This window comes from Scheffersomyces stipitis, chromosome 5 (genome assembly GCF_000209165.1).
Source record: "Scheffersomyces stipitis CBS 6054 chromosome 5, complete sequence".
NCBI classification, from domain to species: domain Eukaryota; kingdom Fungi; phylum Ascomycota; class Pichiomycetes; order Serinales; family Debaryomycetaceae; genus Scheffersomyces; species Scheffersomyces stipitis.
In genome coordinates, this window is record NC_009045.1 from 375,504 (window position 1) to 397,686 (window position 22,183).

At 42.1% G+C, this 22,183-nt stretch overlaps 7 protein-coding genes across 7 annotated transcripts; 3 read left to right on the top strand and 4 right to left on the bottom strand. All coding sequences in view use genetic code 12, as the record gives it.

Moving 5' to 3' along the window:
• Positions 1–2: 2 nt before the first annotated feature.
• On the bottom strand, positions 3–3,555 carry PICST_89585 (predicted protein). Its single transcript, XM_001385049.1, has 2 exons — positions 661–3,555; positions 3–411 (listed from the first exon to the last, which is right to left on the bottom strand). Exons 1-2 carry the CDS (start codon positions 2,822–2,824, stop codon positions 155–157), a joined length of 2,421 nt encoding a protein of 806 aa, XP_001385086.2. The 5' UTR covers positions 2,825–3,555; the 3' UTR covers positions 3–154.
• Positions 3,556–5,338: 1,783 nt separating this feature from the next.
• On the bottom strand, positions 5,339–6,925 carry PICST_78379 (predicted protein). The gene has a single exon (XM_001385050.1). The coding sequence runs from the start codon at positions 6,390–6,392 to the stop codon at positions 5,577–5,579; it is 816 nt and encodes a 271-aa protein (XP_001385087.2). The 5' UTR covers positions 6,393–6,925; the 3' UTR covers positions 5,339–5,576.
• A 1,705-nt stretch (positions 6,926–8,630) lies between these two features.
• PICST_89908 (predicted protein) lies at positions 8,631–10,662 on the bottom strand. Its single transcript, XM_001385051.1, has one exon. It carries the CDS (start codon positions 10,621–10,623, stop codon positions 8,737–8,739), a length of 1,887 nt encoding a protein of 628 aa, XP_001385088.2. The 5' UTR covers positions 10,624–10,662; the 3' UTR covers positions 8,631–8,736.
• Positions 10,663–12,896: 2,234 nt separating this feature from the next.
• Positions 12,897–15,008, top strand: PICST_31980 (predicted protein; the record flags this gene model as incomplete). Its single annotated transcript, XM_001384695.1, has 2 exons — positions 12,897–13,401; positions 13,441–15,008. 2 exons carry the CDS (start codon positions 12,897–12,899, stop codon positions 15,006–15,008), a joined length of 2,073 nt encoding a protein of 690 aa, XP_001384732.2.
• A 48-nt stretch (positions 15,009–15,056) lies between these two features.
• Positions 15,057–15,980, bottom strand: BUD17 (protein involved in bud site selection; the record flags this gene model as incomplete). The annotated part of the gene is made up of 1 exon (XM_001385052.1): positions 15,057–15,980. The coding sequence occupies one exon, from the start codon at positions 15,978–15,980 to the stop codon at positions 15,057–15,059; it is 924 nt and encodes a 307-aa protein (XP_001385089.2).
• Positions 15,981–16,777: 797 nt separating this feature from the next.
• SED4 (protein involved in vesicle formation at the endoplasmic reticulum) lies at positions 16,778–17,938 on the top strand (the record flags this gene model as incomplete). The annotated part of the gene is made up of 1 exon (XM_001384696.1): positions 16,778–17,938. A coding segment is annotated over one exon (1,161 nt), but the record flags the coding sequence as incomplete, so codon positions are not given.
• Positions 17,939–20,120: 2,182 nt separating this feature from the next.
• RAD18 (DNA repair protein and ATPase) lies at positions 20,121–21,590 on the top strand (the record flags this gene model as incomplete). Its single annotated transcript, XM_001384697.1, has 2 exons — positions 20,121–20,472; positions 20,518–21,590. 2 exons carry the CDS (start codon positions 20,121–20,123, stop codon positions 21,588–21,590), a joined length of 1,425 nt encoding a protein of 474 aa, XP_001384734.2.
• Between the last annotated feature and the right edge of the window lie 593 nt (positions 21,591–22,183).

Consider the following 22,183-nt stretch of genomic DNA (forward strand, 5'->3'; position numbering starts at 1 on the left):
TTCTGTATCACGTGTATTAGTCTAAACTATCTAATGAATGTATGAATGTATCCTGAATAAATAAGAACTCAACTCATAACTTGTCCTTTCTAATTTTTGACATAAACAGCACTTCGCTTCCTGTATCAAGATCCCCGGTGGGTGAAGGAAAACATTATCTTCTTCTTGAATTGGAATTGGACATTTGAACAGTGCTGATTTCGTTGTGATGATGCTTCTTGATCTTGTAGCCCAACTCGCACATTCCGTTGACATCCAACCGTAACTGAGACGAATTACGAAGAAGCTTCGGGAAATCTCCCGGTGCTTTCTTGGCCTCAGCATCGCCTTGAGGGAGTAAACTGAAACAGGAATCAGCGGAGTCTAATAACCCATCTGGATGAGTTATGCCAAAAGAGCGAATTTCATCATCTTTTTTATCTTCTTTCTGTTCTTCCTTCTTTACGTCGTCTATGTTTGCATCCTCTTCATTTTTTGCGACATCTATCTTATCATGTTCTTCTTTCGTATTCTCTTCCTTCAAAACGTCATCATGTTCATCTTCTTCTTTCTTTTCCGGCACTGGTTCAATAGAGGGAAATATTTCTGGAGAAAAATCGTCGTTCTTTTCCTCAGCAGTTTCCACCTCCTTGACAGCAGGAAGATTGTTCGCATCTCTACTAGTGTCAGCCACAATTTCCAACATGGATCTTGGTCTTCCGCTATCCGAAGACTGGATAGAGGCATTAGAACTACTGGTGTCGGATGGGTATCTTACAGGATTAGAATTACTATGAGGACGTCCACTATGGCCATTTCTCAGAGGTGACATGTTCAACGAAATCCCGTCCACCATACTGGAAGGACTAATGGGAGTCTTGTACTGGGGTTCTACCTTGGTGTCTACCTTAGTGTTGATCTTTGCTGGACCATCGCCGGTCTGTGGTTGTAATTGGCCCTGAGGTTTCGAGCTCTGGCCTACCAAATCCAACATGCTCTTGAACGGAGTATGTAAATCATCTTCTGGATCGTGTTGGGCCCGTGAATATGTTCCTCTACGAGAAGCGGCTCTAGAGTTAGGTACGGAAGAGTTCGCTGAGATGTAGCCATTGTAGTTTTCGCCTGTTCCAGGCAAGATAAATGGATTTACGTCTTGTTCTGGATGCTCGTAGAGACACATTTCCAAACCCAAGAACCAGGGATCGTTGAACAACTGCTCCAAGTTGTATCTATGAGTAACGGAAGGATCACAGAGTTTCCAGGCAGCTCTGGAAGCACCAGTAGACTGAAACTGGGCTGCCCATTTGAACTCAGAGCCAGGTCCTTTGTTGTAGTCTTGGCAGTTTTTGAAAGATGGATGGTCGGAAGAGTACCGGTTGTGGGTGAACTTGTAGTCTCGGAAGGCATGGTCGTTCACGGTAGCAGATTGAAATGGAACTCCAGAGTAAACGATACAGAAAAGCAACATTCCCAAACCCCAGAAGTCCATCTTGAACGGATCGTACGCAAAATTCTTGATTTCAGCATGAGATTTCTCCTTAAGAATCATGACTTCAGGAGGAGAGTAAGGAGGCGAGCCAACGTAAGATGTGGAAAGCTTTATGGGAGAAGTGAGATCGCCATGAACTTGGTGGCCCCAGTCACTAACCCCGAAATCGCACAATTTGGCCACTCCGTTGGCATCAAGAAGGACGTTTTCTGGTTTCATGTCACGATGGACAATATCGTTGTCGTGCAAGAACTTCAAGCCATACGCTATTTGCTTAAACAAACAGTACTTCTCGTGGAGAGGAGTGCGTTTCCAACCCGGTTTGATGATGGCACTGAACATGTCACCGCCGTTACAGAATTCCAACACAATCCCCCAACCTCTGGTCAAGTTCGTCTGTGACTGGACTCTCACAAGTGCTATAACGTCCACGACATGTCTCGACACAGCTGCCTTCTTGGAGATGATGAATTCCTTGGTGACTCTCTCATAGAAATCTTGATCAGACTCTTTTGAAAGTAAAGTAAACTTTTTCAATGCATAGACCGATTTCTTGTGGCTGATAGCATTGATGATTCTCACATCAGATGAGCCTCCGTCTCCCAACTTCTTCGTATTGGCATCGATTTCAAACATGTCAAGCAAATTCACATGCTCCTGCTTCAAGTCTGCGGGTAAATACTCGTTGGGGTCGGCTACAGGGTTAGCCAAAACTCGTTCACCATCGCTGACTCCACTGAGGTAGAAAGAGGTGCTCTTAGGGGCTTCTTGCGTAGGATTTTTGTTGAGGCCGTAGGGATTGTATACGATCTTATCTCCTCCAGCGTGAGCTGAGGGTGTAGCCAGTATCGGCTGCTGGAAATTCTGGGGGAGATGGGCTTTGTTGAAGGTGTTTCTTGCATTTTTGTTATTCACAGAATTTATGTGAGCCAAAGTTTCGGCACGAGTAAGTCGTTTTGATTCTTTTGGTCCGTGGGTTACCGCAGTCTTATCGTCGCTCGGCACCAGCGGAGAGGTGGAAGACGAAGAGTTACCAAGACGTGCTGGGTTGGTGTTTCTTCTCTTGAGTGAAAGGGAGGAAGAGTTCCTGGGTACAGCAGGAGCTCCCGCTGCAACAGGAGAGTTTCCGGACTTTTTGCTAGTGCTATTGTTATTGGTGTTGACTCCGTTACTGAGAACATAATTGGAGTCTCTGGCTACGGCAGCAGGTGTTTTGTCGTTGTGGTGGTGGAAGAGTTTCAGAAGTCCTATGTGCGAGTTATTGGCCGAAGAGGGCAGCGACGAGTCCGAAACGGGGGTGGTATCCCGCTTGAAGATCTTCTTGATGCTGTTATGAGGCTTCTCGGTCAAAGGCATTGTTGTTGTGTAAGAATTGTCAATGACAGCTTGGATGATGAAATTTGTTACAACTAGTCGTGATGATTAATGAAACGGCGATGGACTGAGCAACGAGAATTATATCGAGAAATGATACTGATGGCGGCCGTAGATATGGATAGTTAGGGCACGACACTTATATATAGCAGGTTGTATCTTTGTATCTGTCGTGGTGGTGGTATGGTGTTCGGACGTATTACGTGAATATGGCTTCGTTATTCTCAGCTCTAGAAATTTCAGACAGGGACAACGTGTGGGACGGTCGGATAGGAAGTCGACGCTAATTCACAAATATCAACGAAACAGCGACACTTCTAACACGACATACAGCTCAAGCTACAGTAAGGAATAAAGAAAAGTGGTGGGTGCTAGACATGGGGTCGATAAAGCATATATAATAATCCAAGGAGGAAATTGGCATCGATCTGTGATACACAAATTAGTGCCGAATTCTGGAACGACAAAAGAAAAGTCGGACCGTGCCAAACGGCGAGCTTTCTCTTTCTGGGAACTGGAAAAGAAATAGCGAGAATGAGAATTAGCCAGAGAAAAATGTAGATCTGAAGATATACGGAAACATACACCGAGACAGCCGGAGCGTATACAATGCTGTAGATGGTGTAGTATGGTGTTCTAGAGAGCAGAGAATCGAGCGGAACAGCGGTGGTTCAGCTGCTGTCCCGTAGTGACGAGATAAGTGGAGACAGTGGGGACGGTGGAACAATGAGAGTGCGCTTTCGCTAGAAGTGTCGCTACATTTACTGCGATTTTAGTGCCCACGGCGTTCTGGGGACAGTGCTGCACTTGCTTCGAGACGTGGGATGACGTCTTTAGAGTCGTTCTTTATGGATATCTACGAGTTCCTACAGCTTCCCTGACCGTTTCGTTCCAGGCATATTCCGTACATGTGTGGGGGTTCGTGGGTGTTCTATGCTTTTGTTCTCTGTGCCGTGTCTTTATTGTTGTAGTCCACATTCCACCGCCCAGTGATCCTGCCGCACGCTGCCCATGGAAGACACATGGAGAGTTCCACGACCAGGCAGGACTTCCCACCAGGGTGGGTGGAATTAGCCCAGTAGCCCAGTGGTGTAGCCCATCGCTGTCCTCTCTCTATAGCTCTACAATCTATTCCATCTTCGGCCCGCTTCTCTTGCAATGTCTATTCTGAAATTTCCAATATACATCTACAATTCGGTCAGTCCCGATCCTGGGAGATGGCTGAAAAAATCCTAAATCCAATTCCAAATCCAATTGCAAATCTAATTCCAATTCAATCTAATTCCAATTTAATACAACTCTGCAATTCCGTATCTCTGGCGGTCTAATATTCATTATCTCGGATCCTCTCAGCCGCATCAGGGACTCTTCGCAAGCATGGAAGCATCCGTTGTCCTTCGCTTATCTACAGGTATCCCTTTAGATAGCGGTAGCCAATAAGTTTGTTGGTTATTAGTTCCGTTTTCAGCCAGTAGATCCTCACATTGTTGGCACGATAGTAATTGTTGTTCTCTCATTGTCCCCTCCGGAGAGTTACTCCTTTTCTACTTTATTGGCTCGCCAGAAAATACCAGCTCATCGCGGACTGCACCAGTCTTACCCAATAATTTGTATGTGAACCTGGTCTCCGCTTGTTGAAGTTTTCTGGGTATGGATATTTTCGGTGAATGGTCGTTCAATTGGGAGAAATTCTTCCCCTATATTGCTTGCAAATCTCACGTATTTGCTCCGTTAATTTCTCCCTACTCTTAGTTGTGAAAATTCCAAGGTGCCTCTATCTCAGTAGTCGACCGGCTCATTGAATAGCCATCACTTTCACCTCTACTCCTCGTAAAAGCAGAATAATATGGGATCGGCCCTGACACAGTGCTCGATACCAATTGATCCTCACTGAATAATTCTCGTTCAATTCTGATCAAATGTCTACGTCTTCCAAATTGTACACTTTTATTTACTGGTACCTTGATTCCACTACTCTATTTCTCTGGGATTAGCTAATGTGTAGCCAATTGAGTTCTACCATCGGCAATTCATAATTCTGTTCTGATTATCATAATTTCCATCAGATTGAATGCAATTTTTCCCAGCTGTTCTACATCTATTGCTTTCTACTCCAGTTTATTCTAGTAATTCTCAGCCATTTCTATCCTACGCCTCTTCTGCTACCCGAGCCGTCAGTCCCGATGCTTCTCTTCTAGGTCAAACTCCGAGATGGTGCTTATACACACCGGCCGGCTGTTCCAACTCCTCGTGTTCGCTTAGAATCGGATACTCCCATTCAGAAACAGCTTCAGCAATTACGATACCTACATTTAGCAGTCGACTCTCACATACTTCGACGTTACTTTACTCATTACTCGTACAGCTACGGGGTCACAGTTCTCTCCTTGGTGTTCTTTCCTTATTCATCACTCCAACCTCTTGCAGGATGACTCCGCACGTCACCTGACGAGTCATGGCTGGCTCATCGCACCTCTCCACATTACAGATGGAACTATAAGGTATACTGTATTATAACAAATAAAACTATAGAGACTTTAAACTATTGAGCAGAGAAAATGAAATTATTAGAACGTGGAAAGAAAATAAGAAAAAGGTTTTACCGTAGCGGAGCATGGTATGGTAATACTGGTACAAGCACTAGTACAAGCACTAGTTATACGTCGATACTGTTAATTGTAGTACTGTAGCGTAGATCGTTCAAACCAATTGAAGAAGTTGTAGATTGCACAACCTAAACGCTTTCTTCGTCGGAAGTCTTGTGGTTTCTCTTGATCTTGAAGAATCTGATACCTCCACTGTTGTCTTCTTCTTTGTGGTCGTCTGGTGGAGCAGCTCTGGTAAAAGAAGATTCGTCGCCAACGGGACCTGGTTCAAGGCCGGCTTCAGCAGCCTTGTTAGCCTGGACTCTAGACATGTGCTTTCTGTACGAGTTGGCAATGTTGGACGAGAAGGTGTTAAGCCAAACAAGTCCCAAACAGGCAACTGAAGCCCACAAAAGAGCCATCGACTTGACTCCGATCGAAGTGCTGAGATCAGCGTCCCTAAAGGCGTTTCTGGCAAGAACAACAACTGCAGTCTGGAAAGCAGCAAAACCGGCCAAGAAGAAAAGACCAATGGTGACCAAGAAAATAACCACCTTGTCGACAACAAGAAGGCAGAAGGCAAGAATATCGATGATGAAAGCCAAACCGCTGAAACCAAGGGCAATCAAGGCAAAGGCAAAGGAAAATCTCGATAAGTAGTAGAAGGTGTCTCTGTTGTCGATGAACTTCTGAGGAACGTTGACGTTGGTGTCCCAGTTATCAACTGGGGAAATTGGGAAGGCTGGGCCCAGTTGACATTCGGTGTAGTTGTTCTTTTCACAAACACCCCAGAAAGTCCAGGCTGCTCTCAGTGGAGCTCCACTTATGTTAGAGGTGTCGGCAGAAACCCAGTAGAACTCGTCCAACGGAAAGTGGTCTGAGGATCCAGACAACACAACGAAGATGAGGAGAAGGATGGTACCTGCCAAAAAGAACAAGTTGGCGATGGTGTGGGTTACTCTCATTTTTAGTGTTCAGTGTAGACTGATGGATGTAGTAGAATAGAAATTAGTAAAAAACTAAAGGATGAGACTATCAGTGGAATTGGTTCTAATAGTGAAGTGGTGACTTATTAGTGGACAAATGTTAGTGGACTAATAGTGAAAATAGTGGGACTATGTGTGGAGCCTGCAAATATACGAGCTGGTTAAAAAGACAAACTCAGAAAGACCGCAGACGGCTGGAACTCTGATTTCTTCGAGAAGAAGGGCTATATATGTGCGCTAGTGGCGTAGACAAGGTCTGGTGAGGATTCCAACGAGGGGTGATTGTCAATTGGAAAAAGAGCGTTTGGGGCAGAAAGAATAAAAGGGGGTTTTCCAAGTTTATTTATCTTATTTTTTCGGCCTGCTTAAGTGACACACACTGCGAGAAAAAATATCACGAAACCTTTGCTGGTAAGAATTCTGGGATGTGAAGGGTTTCTAGCGAGAAAAAGATACAAGTGAGAGTCTTGTGGATTGTCTGCTTATATCGGTGTATCTTTGTCGAAACTTCTGGACACGGCTATCTAGCTTAGGTGGATAGTGTTAGACTGGCGGATATGTGGAAATACTCTGGTATATGTAGCTCTCTGTCGTCTTCTTGGTGTGCGATGCTTTGTTCTTTAACCTCGGGGTTTCATATAATTTCATGTCATGGTCAGACTAATTCCATCGGCTCTGTGTAGGACAGCATGACATAAGCTGAGAGGCTGTTACCAAACAAGAAATGCCAACAATGGCATCTGGAAATTTCATCGAGGCACAACACTGGATGGAGGAGCCCATTGTCGCTACTTGCTGGCGGCGTACAACAGCTACCACGGCGATGCTCGCTAGAACTATTTTCCTTCCCTATTTCTCCTTATTCTGGTAACCATCGTAAGTTTTCCGGTACCGCTTTCTTCGCCATGGAATTACACTCAAGAATGGCCCATTTCCTCTCAATTGTCCTACTTCATTCAATAAAGTGCTAACCCTAATTGTGGCCCGCTCATATCCTTGGAAAATCAATCACCACAGTTCAATCTCTGGCCGTTGCTTCGTCTCTGTCTTTTTCCAGTTCATTGTCCCAGTCTCTCTCGCCCTGCAGCCTCCCACCACCGCTCCCTAGAATACCGAGACTCAAGTCATCGTCGCAAGCCGCACCGCCGTAATCTCGTCTGCTGCACTGCCACTTCCTGTTTGGCCGATTATGTAAACACATGTCATTCCTCCTGCCCGTTTGGGAAAGCAACACTGACCCAATCGGGCTATTGCATGCCTGCGTAAGAACGTCATGGCTGTGTGCAGGCTGAGTTGATATTTCGCCTCCTTTCGGAGGCTGAAACTGCTGGAAATTTCACAATTGGGTTATACTATCTGGCCGGTTGGAACCGTTAGCTCATTTTACAGACTCAGCGATGTGACTATATGGCCGCGCAAATTTTGCTTCTGCCACTGCTAATAATGCCTTCTTCTGCTTCTGCTTGAGTTTCCGCCTCAATTTGTGCTTCTGCTTGTTTTTTGTCTACTGAACATTCCTTCTCTCTGGTTAGTCACATGACTTCGCAAAGCCTTCAATTATCTGTGCTAAATTTGGCATTATTCTGCTGCCATGATCTCATCGACTTGGTAAAGCAGGGGGGCAGTAGATCACCAGGTGAACCTACTAGAAGTTCCGTTAAACATTTTACCACTGTCAATGCTGTTTGTGCTATTTGTAGAAGTAGTTAAGATTTTTCTCTCCAAATGCCGCTACGCCTGGCTCTGCTCAGCCTGTTCAATATGCTTAATTTAGCTGCGAAAAATATCTAATCGTCCTTTTACCATTTTCAACCATGTACCCAAAAATAAGTTGCCATTGGCTTCGTGTGCTTCAAAGACTGGCGTAGTTAAATGATGTGCCGATGTCAAGATACTTTGCCTCTTTGGGTATAGTTATGATCTGATATCTTGAAAGGTGTGCAATTTAGAAGTTTGTGCAGTAGTTTGTTCTCACATTCACCTGGTGTATCTAAAACTCTGTGTCATGTGTGTTTCTCTGCTAGTATCTCCCTTTGCCATAAGCGTCTATCTCTCTTATAATCTCTTGTATCAAAGCTGGTGTCTTTCAGCTTTTCATTTTTCGTCCTTCGTGTCTGTATTCTTCCCAATTGATCCATCCACTGGCCCTTTGGAATCCTTTTTACCTTCCTTGTGATACGCTTCTTCCTGCTCTATTTCTACTTCTACGAACTATTTCAATCTCTTATTCTAATAAACATTCCTATCCCATACATATACCAAATATCTAATAAAAGCAGCATGCACCCTTTGTACATGCTAATTCTTAACCCTGTGCCTTACCCTATTGATCATCGTCTACATCACCGTCGTAGCCCCACTTGGAACACCACCCATACCACGTTCTCTCCAAACACTTCTTTGGGGACTCGCTAGGCTCGCTGATATCAGAAGAAGTAGGGTCTGCTTTTCTGCTAGTGGGCAGAATAGTCGTAGTGGCCGTAGATGAGATCCTGTTGTTCTTTCCGTCGCTGGTAGACGACAGGGGCTTGGGCTTAGGCTTCGGTCTCAATGGATTGGGCATCTCCGGTTCATCTGGTACATCGTCGTCGTGACTAGTGAACCTCCAGTTGAAACAATCGCGACAAGGTGGCTGTTCGATACATTGTGCTGTGTCGTTATAGGCCAAGATGATGTCGTCGATCACCGTATGGATCCGGTGATTCAATAAGTTCACTCGCCAGCCCAAGTCTGTAACTACATCGTATACACATTGGTAGCCTGTGTGACATGCCGTTTCCATGGCGTATCCAGCTACATTACAAGTACTGGAAGCTCCATTGCAAACTCCCATGTAAATTGGATCTGCCGTGTTTCCTACATGCCAGATATTTTCCATGAACTTGGGGATTCCTGGCGGCTGGGGCAAGTGTAATCTCTTGGTAGCCAACATTTCACCCGGAGCTTCAAATGCTACAACTGGTAAGCCATAGGTCCTTCCCAATAAGGAAGCCAAGGCACCTCCTAATGAATGGCCCGTGACCCAAACATTGGTTGTTTCAGGAGGATAAATGGCAGAGACGTTACGATAGAGGTCTAATACCGCCTGGTAGTACTTGTCTTCTCTCAAAAGTTCTTTTTCCAAACAGTCCTGGTTACAAGTATAGGTTTTCTCGTAGCAATTGCAGACTGTCGTCCACATATAACCAACACGAGCGCAACAGCACGAAAACAAGAGATTATCGTTGTCCTTGTCATTTCCAGCAGTTTCGTCGCTTCCTCCACCGGGTAATCCAGCTCCAGATGTTCCTTTGATTCCTATCACTACAGTCTTATTGTCTTTGCTTACAAAGACATGGCCTCTTAAGCCTATATCTTCCCAACCAAAGTTAAGGTCTACGTTTTCCTGGTCAGGTTCCCACTGGCCCACATCGATCCAGTCCAGTTTGTTCTTCTCGTTTTCGTCTTTGGGAAACTTCACATAAGCATTAGATGATATCGTAGCCAACGAAACCAAGGTGTCCTTGTCTTTCATGTTGGGGATATCGATTTCTATCTCATCTTCCCATTCCAACGCTATTCTGTTGAGAATTTTAGGGTCACCTTTAACCTGTAAGGCATAAGAGAGATACGAATCGAGAAAGCCAGGCTCATGTCTGTCTTTAAGTCTCACGACTTTACCCTTTTTGTGGTCCTTTTTGATTGGCAACTGGATCGTAAATGGATTTTTGTGCTTATGTACGTCCGGCCAGTCCATGAGATTGTAGATATCTTCCAAATTCTCGGAGTCTACGGAGCTGTCATCCCTTTTCTGGGCCAATCTCTGGGAAAAATCGGCGAAATAGCTGCTGTGCTTGGCCAAGTAGCTTGGCGTAATGTCCAACCGCCGATGCAATCGATAGTTCTCTGGCCCAGTTCCGTGATGGAAGATATGTTTGAGTTCAAACGTCTGCTCATCTGATTCAGTATGAACCAGCAGAGTCTGTTCTTTATGTAAACTGAAAGGCTCGCTGACAGCATCTTGTTTGGTCAAATCGCTTATTACAGACAGAATTCCAAATCTGCCAATATCAATAGCACCAATAAAGTGGAGATATCCAAGCGATATGGTGGCAATGGAGAAACACACTAATAAATATAAGGCTCGTTGAGGATATATGGATCCTGGCTTTTCCGAAGCTGAAACTGGACGCGTCTTATGGAGAAGACGCCTCTTTTCAGCCGCTAACATATTCTTTGGTTTAAGCTATACACGCGTTTCTAAGTGCCGCCGAACGGTGAAGAAAAGAAGAAGCATCAACTGGTATGATCTTCTTATCAAGAAATCATAAGAAAGATCCCAACGTTTTGTGGGTATTGCATATAGCACAAGGGTGACCAGATATCCGGTCGCGCAGTCATGTGACAACTCCACACTTCCCCAGGCTAGAGATGCTGAATGGGAGCTTACGATGACTATCGTCTGCCTATTGTGTGTTGTGAAATGGAGGTGATTCCTTCTAATGTTGTGCCAATGGACTACACAAATGTCAATTTGTAGTTAGAGTTCAATATGGTATTTTTTATCAAAAATTGCTCCATTATAGCTCTTTTTTTCTATATATTTTATCGATTTAGTTGCGAAATTCGAAGAACATCTACTTTGTTAAATTGAATACCTTTTTGAAGAATTTGCAAAGAATTGGTTTGCATCTTTCGAGTTGACAATTTGGTGAGAAACTACGAAACTGCAAGGAACACCTTTCCGCTGAAGTAATTTCTTATGATCGTATTCGTCATTTAGTGTAGCTTTCTTATAATCTCAGAACATGTCAATTGTAGATGGTCTTCCATTTAGATACGATCCATTCTTATCTTGCAACTCTTCTTTCATTTCATACTGGTTTTGTAATGTTAATCTTGAATATCATTTGCGTACCACCTGAGGTTGACATTTCAGTTTGTGTTAATAGCAAGTCCTTGCAATAAAGGCAATTTCATACAAAATATTTCCCTATTGTCTTAATGGGAATCGAGAAAATCAAGAAGTTATCAGCATGAAATATTTATTCTTTCTGCAAAGGAAGTTGACTTCTGTGGTTACAATGACGAAGTTGAAGGAGTTCTAGTTATTTGCCGCAACAGGCGAGAGTTCTCGTCAGAAGATATCATGTTCTCCAAAAGAACAAGCGTGCTATATTTGGCTAACTTGATGAAGATTGATCTTGGAAAGCTACTTAAAAGAATGGCTAGTGAAAAAATATGAAGCCTTCACCCAACAGTGATTGTAAAGTAACCCTGCCCTAAGTACAGCTTCAACACACTTTCAAATGTTTTGCTATACATATATTATAAATTCTGGCCAGGGTTCACAATAGCTTCTATTTTCTGAACTTAGCGAAATAAGCCACTAAAGCTCTAGCCGAGGTGCGATTAGCTCGAGAGTTGAAAATTTTAAGTAAACCCGTTTGCATGAGTCATTGTTGAAGTATTCAGTCTAATATACATAGGAAAGTGTTGTTGGTTTTTCAATAAGTTCTCTTCGTGCATAGGATTCTCTTATTTTCTATCTACTTCCCCTTTCCAGCCTGGTGAAGGACTTATCCATTTGGATCCTCGAAATTTACATACATTTGAGTTCTTATCCTATACTAATCGGTGTGGTCTTTGTAGAGACATTTCACATCCCTCCGAACATTTGGAAATTCAATTGTCGACTTTAAAATTGCCTCATCTGCTTGAAAAACTAGAAGTCAAAACCGGTATTTTCATTAAGGGAATGGAACAGCTTATGGAGTTGGTAATTTAAAATCCCTTTGGATATCGGTTGAATCTCTAGAAGAGGAATTCAATCCCAATCTTGGCTATGAATTGGACCTTCCTGATTCTATTGAAGAACTTTTTGTTAGGGCACATTACAATGCTATTTCGGGCACAACTTACTTGGACTGACTTATTTCTTATTTCCGTAAGTCGAAGAAAATTTAGATTTCTTGACTAATTTGGTGGATTTCAATCCTAGGGGCAATGAATTGGGTGATTGGAGACAAAAGAATGTTGAAAGTCATCTTCTGTCCAATTTTATTAGCTGTTAGTTGCAAAATCGCTTATATTTCTAAAATCGAAAAAAAATCACGAAAGGTTAATCATGATACCTAATTGAATGTGAGAAAATCAGTTTATAAGTACTAAGAAAAACGTAATACATCTCAAGATAATTGCAAATTTGCTTATCCAAACTGAACGGTCTTTTTTCCTAATCTATGGAAATACCTTTTTGGGGTGTGGTTTGCATAGTAGCCGGGGCAACTTCAACCTGCGATTCGAAAAATTCTGGACTGATTTCTACATTTCATTTTTGGATTACGACTCATGGTAGAATCTTGGTACTACAGTAAATAATGCATTGCTATTGTTTTAACGTCAGAGCTGATTATTGTTCTTGTTGAATTCTTGTAGATGCCTTCTTATTGCGTCAATTTCAATATATCAGGAATTTTCGAAGTATCTTCATGAAGAAACAATATGGATTCCGTTGTTCATTTTGATTTGTATCCAGAGCATTTCTATCAAAAAATAATAGATGAGTTACCATTTCTTATTGTTCTAGTACTTGCCTGCAACTCCAGTTCACCCTACCAGAGGTACCTTCTCAATTCCATCTACAAAGAAATCGAAATTCAATATATTTCTCCTCTGCCAGGACTAAGACTCGAATTTTTAAAGCAATTTTATCTTCTAAGATATAATGTTATAAATCCTAGTGATGAGAAAGATTATGTTCCCTGTAAGGTAGTTGGAAAAAATGTAGATCTGTTGGTAACTTTTCTTAACGAGAATCCCCTGGTTGCTGTTCGTCATCTACGATTGGTTGCGATACCAAGTGAAGAAGTAATTGCAAAAGTTAGAAGTCTTTCTGACAGAATTGGTAAGATTACTTTTATTTCTGCTCGTGTAATTGATGAACAACAAGATGCCAGCATGAATTGGCCAACAGAAAGAGACGCAGCATACTTGTGTGGACTTCGCAGTAAGTTTGTTGAATCAATGTATTATCCGGAATCCTTAGTGCATCTAGATTTAAACTTTTCAGATCCAACAAATTACAGTGATACCCTTCTGGAACTTCTTTTCAAGCTTCGGTATCCACCCAGACTTGAATTTCTAAGTTTGTCCGGTGGCAAGGAAGCGATTGACTCTAAAGTATTTTCTCGCTTTCCACGAACTATTAAATCCCTCATCTTGGACCTCTATGATATTCAATGTGATGGATTTTTGAAATTGAACTTGCCTCCTTTCTTGAAATTTTTCTCGTGTACAGTAATTGTTGATAAGAATAACAGATGTTTTGATATTTCCCATCTTTCCCATCTTACAGAGGTGAAATTGTTTTTCTACTATCATCTAATTCCATTGTCTATCTTCAGATTTCCTCGTCTGTTGCAGACATTAAGTGTGGATAGTGGCCTTTCATCTTCGGGTATGGAACAACTTGCAGAATTAGACCAATTAAAACAAGTAACCATACGTGTTTATCGTAGTCCGAACAATCCGGTACCAATCTTAAGGGAAGCAGTCCATTTACCAAATTCTATTGAAGATCTCCTGATACAAGATTACACTATTGACGGCGATGTTGATGGTGCATATTTTATTCCAAAAAGCACAAAGAAGCTCCAACTTCAAAATAGCTACGGACTTTACTTTATTCTGGAATTGAGCGTCTTAGAATCACTACACATTAGCTATACTTCGTGTAGGATTCCTCATCTACAAAATTTGAATACTTTGGTAATAAAGAGTGTGGAAATTGATTCTGTATCCATGTGGAAAGATGTACATCGCCTTACAAACTTGAAACATATGAGCATAAATGATTGCGAACTTGATTGCTTGAATTGCACTCTTCCTAGTTTCCTTGAAACTCTCGATGTTTCACGAAACAATATCGAAGAAGCTGATATCATACTTCCTGCAAATTTCAAGAGTTTGGATATCTCTCATAATGAAATATGCAAATTCAGTGCTAAAGGCAGATTGTTGACATTGAATCTTGATACTAATCGCATGTCCGAATTATCGAATTCAACTCTCTGTATCCCCTGTACCGTTTGTGAATTGAACATGAGTAATAACGATACGATATCAATTTCAAGTGACTTTTCTTTTCCAGAATCTGTGAAGGTGTTACGCTTAGATTACAACTTCTTTTCTGATTATACGGTATTATTCAAGATGCCTTCCCAGATCTTGTTGCTACTGTTGGACAGTTCTTTTTTTTTATATCCAGAAACTAAAGAACCAACTCCAGTAATAATGAATTATCCGAAGCTCTGGCATTTCAGTATGACATCCTCCATAGGTACTGAGTATCTTGACTTCAATTGGAATGGTTGTCCGAATCTAGAAAGTATCTTGATGAATGGCTGCAAGTTTGAAATAATTAAACTTGAAAATCTTCCGCCTTCAGTCAAGATTGTTGATTTCAGTGATTGTAAAGTTCGAAAAGTTGAAGGAAGATTTGAGAGATTACCTCATTTGATCGAGTTCAATCTCGAAGACAACCGATTGGCTCCAGGAGTAGAAACTTTCGGAAAAATGGGAATGGGTTACGTCTCCCAAGCATTGCGTTGGTGAACAAAACTACTACGATCTCAATATGTGTATCTATTAAACGTTCTATTTTTACTTCAAGTAGCTTACTCTGTCGATTATGTCCTCGCTATGGTCAGCCAACAATATATCTCTCAGGGAGATGATACGGAGTGATTTCACCTCCGACACAGACTCCACGCCCTTGGTCTCTATTTCCTCGTTGTAAGTACGTTCCAAGATAAGGTTAAGTTTGACTAAGACATCGCCCAAAACTTTAGGAGAGAGTGTATACTTGTTCTCGTGAAATTGGTTGGCCACAAGAGCAGTGAAAAGGTCTCCGCAGCCATTGAAATGACAGTGAATCTGAGAAATGGGAAAGCTAAAAATTTGATGCTGTTCTTCGGCCTTTGCCGAGTAGCCAACCCCAAACATTTGGCCATCTACTAGAACTGATGAAATTACTATGTTAGTAATTTTGTAGAGCTCATGGGCTCTACGGAATGCCTGGCGGACTGACGTCCAATCTGTTATTTTGGTTTCGGTCAAAATCTCGAACTCAAACTGGTTGGGGGTTATGAGCGTGACAAATCCGGACGAAAGAATCTTTTTGTAAATTGGTATCACCTTTTCCAGAACGTATAGTCTTCCGTTGTCGCCTAGCACTGGGTCTACAATCCACTGTGGCTTCTTTCTTGAAATGTCAGAATTCAACACTGCGAGTAGCTGTTGGTAGATGATATCCAATACTTCCTCATTTGGGGTATAACCAGTTATAACCATATCATAGGTATCATTAAAGTCAACAATTCCTTTGAGACCCTTGAATAGATCCGTGACAAGTTCGGAAGACGTGGGTTTGCCTGCAAATGAACCGTACCCTGGATGATTCAGATAGTTGGTGGTGTTTATAGCATCTACATCCCAACCATTGTACTGGAGTGGAAACACCATGGCCCGATTGCCTACATAGCCGTGGGATACGTGCGACAGCACTGCCAAAACCGACTTTGACATTGTCGAAATAGTATTGAAAAGCTTCAGGTTAGATAGCAGAGATAAGGAACAGTTGACTTTGATGTCCTCAGATTATAGAGTAGTGTGGAGACAAATTACTGTGATATAGAAGTGAATAGTTGGTGATAACAGAGCGATTCTGCTACAATAGCTTATTTGTGGGATATTAACTTCTAGTGCTTTGCAATGTACACAATATAAGATGAGTTCCTTTTGGGATTTTACTAGTCGTTGTGTTGCCATGCTCTGGACTGGTTGAAATGCTAATATCTGCTTATTAGGTAACAGCGCTCAGCTTTCTTTAGGTTGACAAATCCAATTGAAATTATGTCATAGTGTCCTAGGATGGACATGGGATACTCAACGATATGTTCATTTTCTGTTTATTTCATGATATACACTATTCCACCTTCCAATAGCTACGAAGACTAGCCTAGGGTAAAGAAAGGAATGGCTGCGAAATGAGAAGTTTCTCTGGCGGAGAACATGATAAAATGCAACTAAGTAAAAGGCACCCAACAGCAACTCCGCGTACATCAAATAAGTATATTGTCATAACCAGTATTTATACTCCATATCGTCCGATTTGAACTGTCTCAGTCCTCGCCATAGACCAACGCTACCATTCCACAGTTAAGAATGGTGCTACCCCACGCTGGTAGCAAATTTTGATGTCGTCACTTGTGCGACAATGTCGTTTCTCTATGAAAAATTAAGAACAAGTAGATCAATTGCTTCTTCTATGTTCGATTCTTCTTCTTTTCTGAGATATCTCTTTTTCTCATTGACCGCACAGAATGTCGCTCAAGGAAACTGCTTCCATCGACGTGGGCTTCCCCATCATGGGAGCCAAGTTTTTCAACAACAAAACCATTATAGTGGCTGGTGGAGGAGGAGAGGGAAACAATGGTATTCCCAACAAGATCACTGCCATAAAATGCCTGTTCAAAGTGACCGACGCCAAACGCCGCTTGCAGAGATTCCGTGAAATCACATTGCCAGCCAATGAAGACTCGCCCCAATGTTTGGATACGGCGCCAATTGTCGACGATGAAGAGAATAAGTTCTCTATCTTTGTAGGATGTAACCAGCTGTCACAACTCATCAAGTCCATGAGCATCAACAACAACTTGAGAAAGTATGTGTATACCGCAGAAGAACACTTACGATTTGTAGACGCTGCTCAGCTTGAAGAGGAAATCAAGGGCGACGCCAACGATTATCCCAAAACTATCAGATTATCGCCTAAAAATGGCGTTGGATGTTTAATGACTTCTACAGTGCCTTCGACTATCTATATTTTCAACCCAGACTTGTTGGAATTGAAGTTCAAATTTAGACCTACGCCTGATGCCGAAATCAAAGACTTTGCCTTAAGTCCCAACGACGATGGAAAGACACTTTGTTACGTCACTTCTAGTGGAATTGAGACTATCTCTACTTCTACTTCTCAACCCATTGCTTCTTCGGCCAAAAACCAAAAGGTGGATGCTGAGTTGAAAAAGCTCATTTTGTCCAAAGTCCGTTTCATAGACGACGAAAACGTTATCGTTGCTGCCAGTATTCGCGGAGGCTCTGGTGCAGTACTTCTTAAGTATAATCTCGCAGACCAGAAGATCACCAACAAGGTCGTAGTGTCAAAAAAGTTCAAAAACATTGTAGCATTTGATCTTTCGCTTCTGCAGAACTTGGTGGCAGTAGCTGGCAATGACGTTACCTTGACGTTGATACGACTTTCGGATCTTTCTGTTATTAAGACCTACCCTAAATTGCATGCCTTTGCCATCACCAGTGTCACGTTCTCGCCCAATGGATCCAAACTCGCCACTGGCAGTGCAGCCAGTACTCTTCACGTGTTTAGAATCCCCCAAAACTTCAGCAGGGGTAAATCGACACTTGGTTCCTTGATCCAGTACCTCTTTACGGTCTTGGTTGTAGCTGCTGTAGCTGTTCTTTTACAAAAGGGCCACGAATCGGGCCAGTTGGACGAGTACATACAGTCGTCATCTGAATATTTGCAGAAGTCCAGCGTTTACTTCGACATTTATCTTGAGAAATCCTCCGTCTATATGAAGAAATCAGTGGATTTGTCCAAAAAGTACGGTGCCATCGGCTATGAATATGCCTCTGAATACGCTCGTGAATACGGGAAAAAGGGCTATGAATTCATAAAAGAAAAAATCAATGGTGAAAATGTCGATGGTGATGACCATACTAAAAAGTACTTCCAAATGGGAGAGTGGGAGGACGCCAAATCTGGAGTTTTTGAAGATGTCACTGATGAGTATATCTCCAACGTTCCAGATTCGGAAATTGAAGAGATCACCGAGTCTGTTGGTACCACCGATACTGCGTCTACTTCGTCTTTTTCAGCCTATTCTTCTCCTGTGGCTGTCGAACCAGAGGTTCAAGAACTTTCTCAGCCTGAATCTATTGTGGAACCTGTTAGGGATGACATTAAGATAGAAGAAGTCATAAAGGATGTAGATGAAATCACAAAAGACGAACAATTCAACTCGGAAGCATCCTTTGAAAACAAGGAGAATATCGAAACTTCTACTTTTTCTGAAAGTGCTGCTACCAGCATTGAAGAATCCTCTCAAGAAGCAGAACTAGAGAAATCAAAAGTTGAAGAAGTCTCTACTATTTCTGAGCAAGAACACACTGTTGAATCCTCCGAAACTAGTGTTGTTCATGTTGATTCTGAGTGGTCTATTGAAAACCCTGCTGAGATACCTGCTGAAGATGAGCCTGAACTCGGCACCACCGAGACTACTTCTGCTTCGTCTTTTTCAGCTTATTCTTCTCCTGTGGCTGTCGAACCAGAGGTTCAAGAACTTTCTCAGCCTGAATCTATTGTGGAACCTGTTAGGGATGACATTAAGATAGAAGAAGTCACAAAGGATGTAGATGAAATCACAAAAGACGAACAATTTAATTCAGAATCGTTCTTTGAAAACAAGGAGTACATCGAAACTTCTACTTTTTCTGAAAGTGCTGCTACCAGCATTGAGGAACCCTCTCAAGAAGCAGAACTAGAGAAATCAAAAGTTGAAGAAGTTTCTACCATTTCTGAGCAAGAACACACTATTGAATCGTCCGAGAGTAGTGTTGCTTCAGCGGATCCTGTTCCCGAAGAAATCGTTCAAGAAATTGTGGAAGAAATTGTTGAAGAAATGCCCGAACAAGAAAAGGAAAATGAAGTGCCTAATGTTGCTACTCAATACAGTGCTCAAGAGAATATTGAGACGGTTGTACAGCAAGCTGTAGAATCAGTTCTTGAGAAAGAGCCTGTTATTAGGGAAGCCTTTGCAGAAGATCCAATTCCCCCAGTTGTTGAAGAGCCTCTTCTTAAAGAGCCTCCTGTTGTAAAAGAACCTCCTGTTGTTGAAGAACGTGTAGTTGAAGAACCTGTAGTTGAAGAACATATTGTTGAAGAACCTGTTGTTGAAAACCCTGTTGCTGAAGAACCTGTTGTTGAAAAACCTGTTGCTGAGGAACCTGTTGTTGAAGAATCTCCTATTGTTAAAGAACCTGTTGTTGAAGAACATATTGTTGAAAAACCTCCTGTTGAAAAACCTCCTGTTGAAAAGCCTCCTGTTGAAAAACCTTCTGTTCAAAAACCTTCTGTTCAAAAACCTCCTGTCAAAGAACCTCCCGTTGTTAAAGACCATCCCGTTGTTAAAGACCATCCCGTTGTTAAAGACCATCCCGTTGTAAAAGAACCTCTTGTTGAAGAGAAACCAGTAGAATCTACTAGAGCGAAGGTGACCGTCACCAAGACAGTCAAGAAACCTGCAGCCACTAAGGCTCCTAAGTCGCCTGAACACGACGAATTGTAGTATATATCTAAATGTACTTTATAGCATAAGCTAGATTTTAATCTAGAAAGAGCAACATACTGCCTACTTTACTTACTGTAGTGTGACCTTTAGATGCAAATGTAGTAGTGAAAATTCAAGTTTTATATTACTGAGACTTAGTGCGCACTTTCAAACGCGTACTGTCAGAATTTAAAGATTTAAAGTATCCATAGATCATTACTCATCTCTCGAGCTTTACCAGTTTTTTTGTTAGTTAAGAGGTGTTGTTATCTTTGGGTGTTAACAAGGAATCTCATCAGAGTTCAAATTTGCTATCATGAGTAAAAACCCGTTCGATCGGTTTGGAGTTGATGTGACTGATCCTACAGACTGGGCTTCTACAAAACTACCTCGTTTAAGTGAATTGGATTCGTTAAAGCGTTGCTATATATGTAAGGAATTCTTCACGGCGCCTGTACTCACAGTGTGTCACCACACGTTCTGTTCACAATGTATACGGCAGTATTTGCTCACCAATAGTCACTGTCCGTTATGCAAAACTGAGCTCTATGAGAGTAGTTTAAAGCGAGATATGCTTTTGGATGAAATAGTGACATGTTACAAGAGTCTACGTCCATTCTTGCTAAATCTTTTACGTGAGAACGAAATCCTTGTGAAAAATGAACCAGGTGTGAAAAAGACTGAAAAAGAAGATGTAAATTCTAAAGCTACAGATATTGAGAAATCTGAGAATGGGCCTTCAAAGAGTAACAAAAGACCGGCTCCTGTTGATGAGGATGATGTTATAGAAGTTCTTTCACAAGGTGAGAGTGTGCCGAGTGGCAGCTCTACACCTGAGGCTCAACCTAAGAAGAAGACAAAACCAGAATCTCAGTTGCCAGCTTTGCCTGGAAAACTGGATCAAGTAGCATGTCCAATATGTAACAAGATGATGTCTGCTGACATTTTGCAAACAAGACATCTAGACGACTGTCTCAGTGGGAAAACGACTCCACCAAGTAGCAATGGTTCACATCTGCGGAAGAAAGCCGGTGCTAGTCACGGAATAGCTTCATTCTTCAAGAAGGAGTCACCAGTACCGTCCTCTTCTTCATCTTCGCCTTCAACATCAAATTCTGCATTTTCTAAAGCTGAAATTCTGCAACCGGTAGGATTCAAGGAGTCATACTTGAAGCAGGTTGAAAAGACGAATTCAGAGTCTGTCAAGAAGCTTCCAAAACTTGACTTCCAGTCCTTGTCTACTCCAAAACTAAAAGAGAAGCTTGCTGCCTTGAATCTAAAGGTTCAGGGATCCCGATCTCAGTTGGAGATGCGCTACAACCAATTCTATGTACTCTACAACTCGAATCTAGATAGCAGCCGACCCGTCCTGGAGAAACAATTGAAGCTGACATTGAATAAATGGGAACAACTGCATCTGGCATTTAATACCGAATCTTCCACGTTGTTCTCCAGTAGAGCCTCAATTAGCAACAGGTCAATTACATCCAAGACGTTTCTGGTCCGGGAGTGGCTTCAAGTGTATCATCAGGAATTTAGGGAGTTGATCCGTGCGGCGAGAGCATCGGCTAAGAAGGATAAGAAATCCAAAGCAAAAAATACCATAGACGTTATAGAAGAAGCTGAATACGTCGAAGTCTCAAAGAAGGATGACTCAAGACCTCAACAAGAACACGGTTCCACGGAAAGCAAGGTTCCACAGTTAACTCCGGAATTGGACATGGAATTGGTGGATATGGATTTTGCAGACGATATCGCCAACAGTCTGTTGTTTGGAGGAACGTGAGCGAAACAGAGCGGAGTTTGAAATTGGAGAAAATGAGAATTGAAGTTGTCAGGGCTTTGGTTTTGCAGCTAAATACCATAATGGCTGCAATAATATTCACGATAACCTCTGCCTCGTGTTTCAGGTCGAACCTTAGTTTGGTAACTAGTACCTTTACTTCAGCATTCATTTACGTTAGTCCTCCGCAATTAAGCAATCGATAATTATAGAAGTCTGGATTTTAAGACAGACTAGGACTGACAACATTTGAATGCTTAGTATATAGCTCAGGATGTTTTGTCTTCGAATTGAGTCAGTATTGACAAGAAACTCTACATAGATTTAAGTACAATGAGTAGATGATTCCGAGTAGTGAACTACGATTAATTGGTTGAGTTGTAAGTTAGTCACCATGAACATTAGTCATTTTGCAATTTCAAGTTGCCACAATTGCAAGGCTTGGCACTTTCGACGCAACTCTCTTATCGCCTCCTAGATACTCAAATCCAGCATTAGAAACTTATAGAGCTACAGTGGGGCAGAAACCAGACGCCGGTATACCTCTTCTCACGTGATGAGCTCGCGAAGCATATCCTGAAGCAGGAAAGATTAGC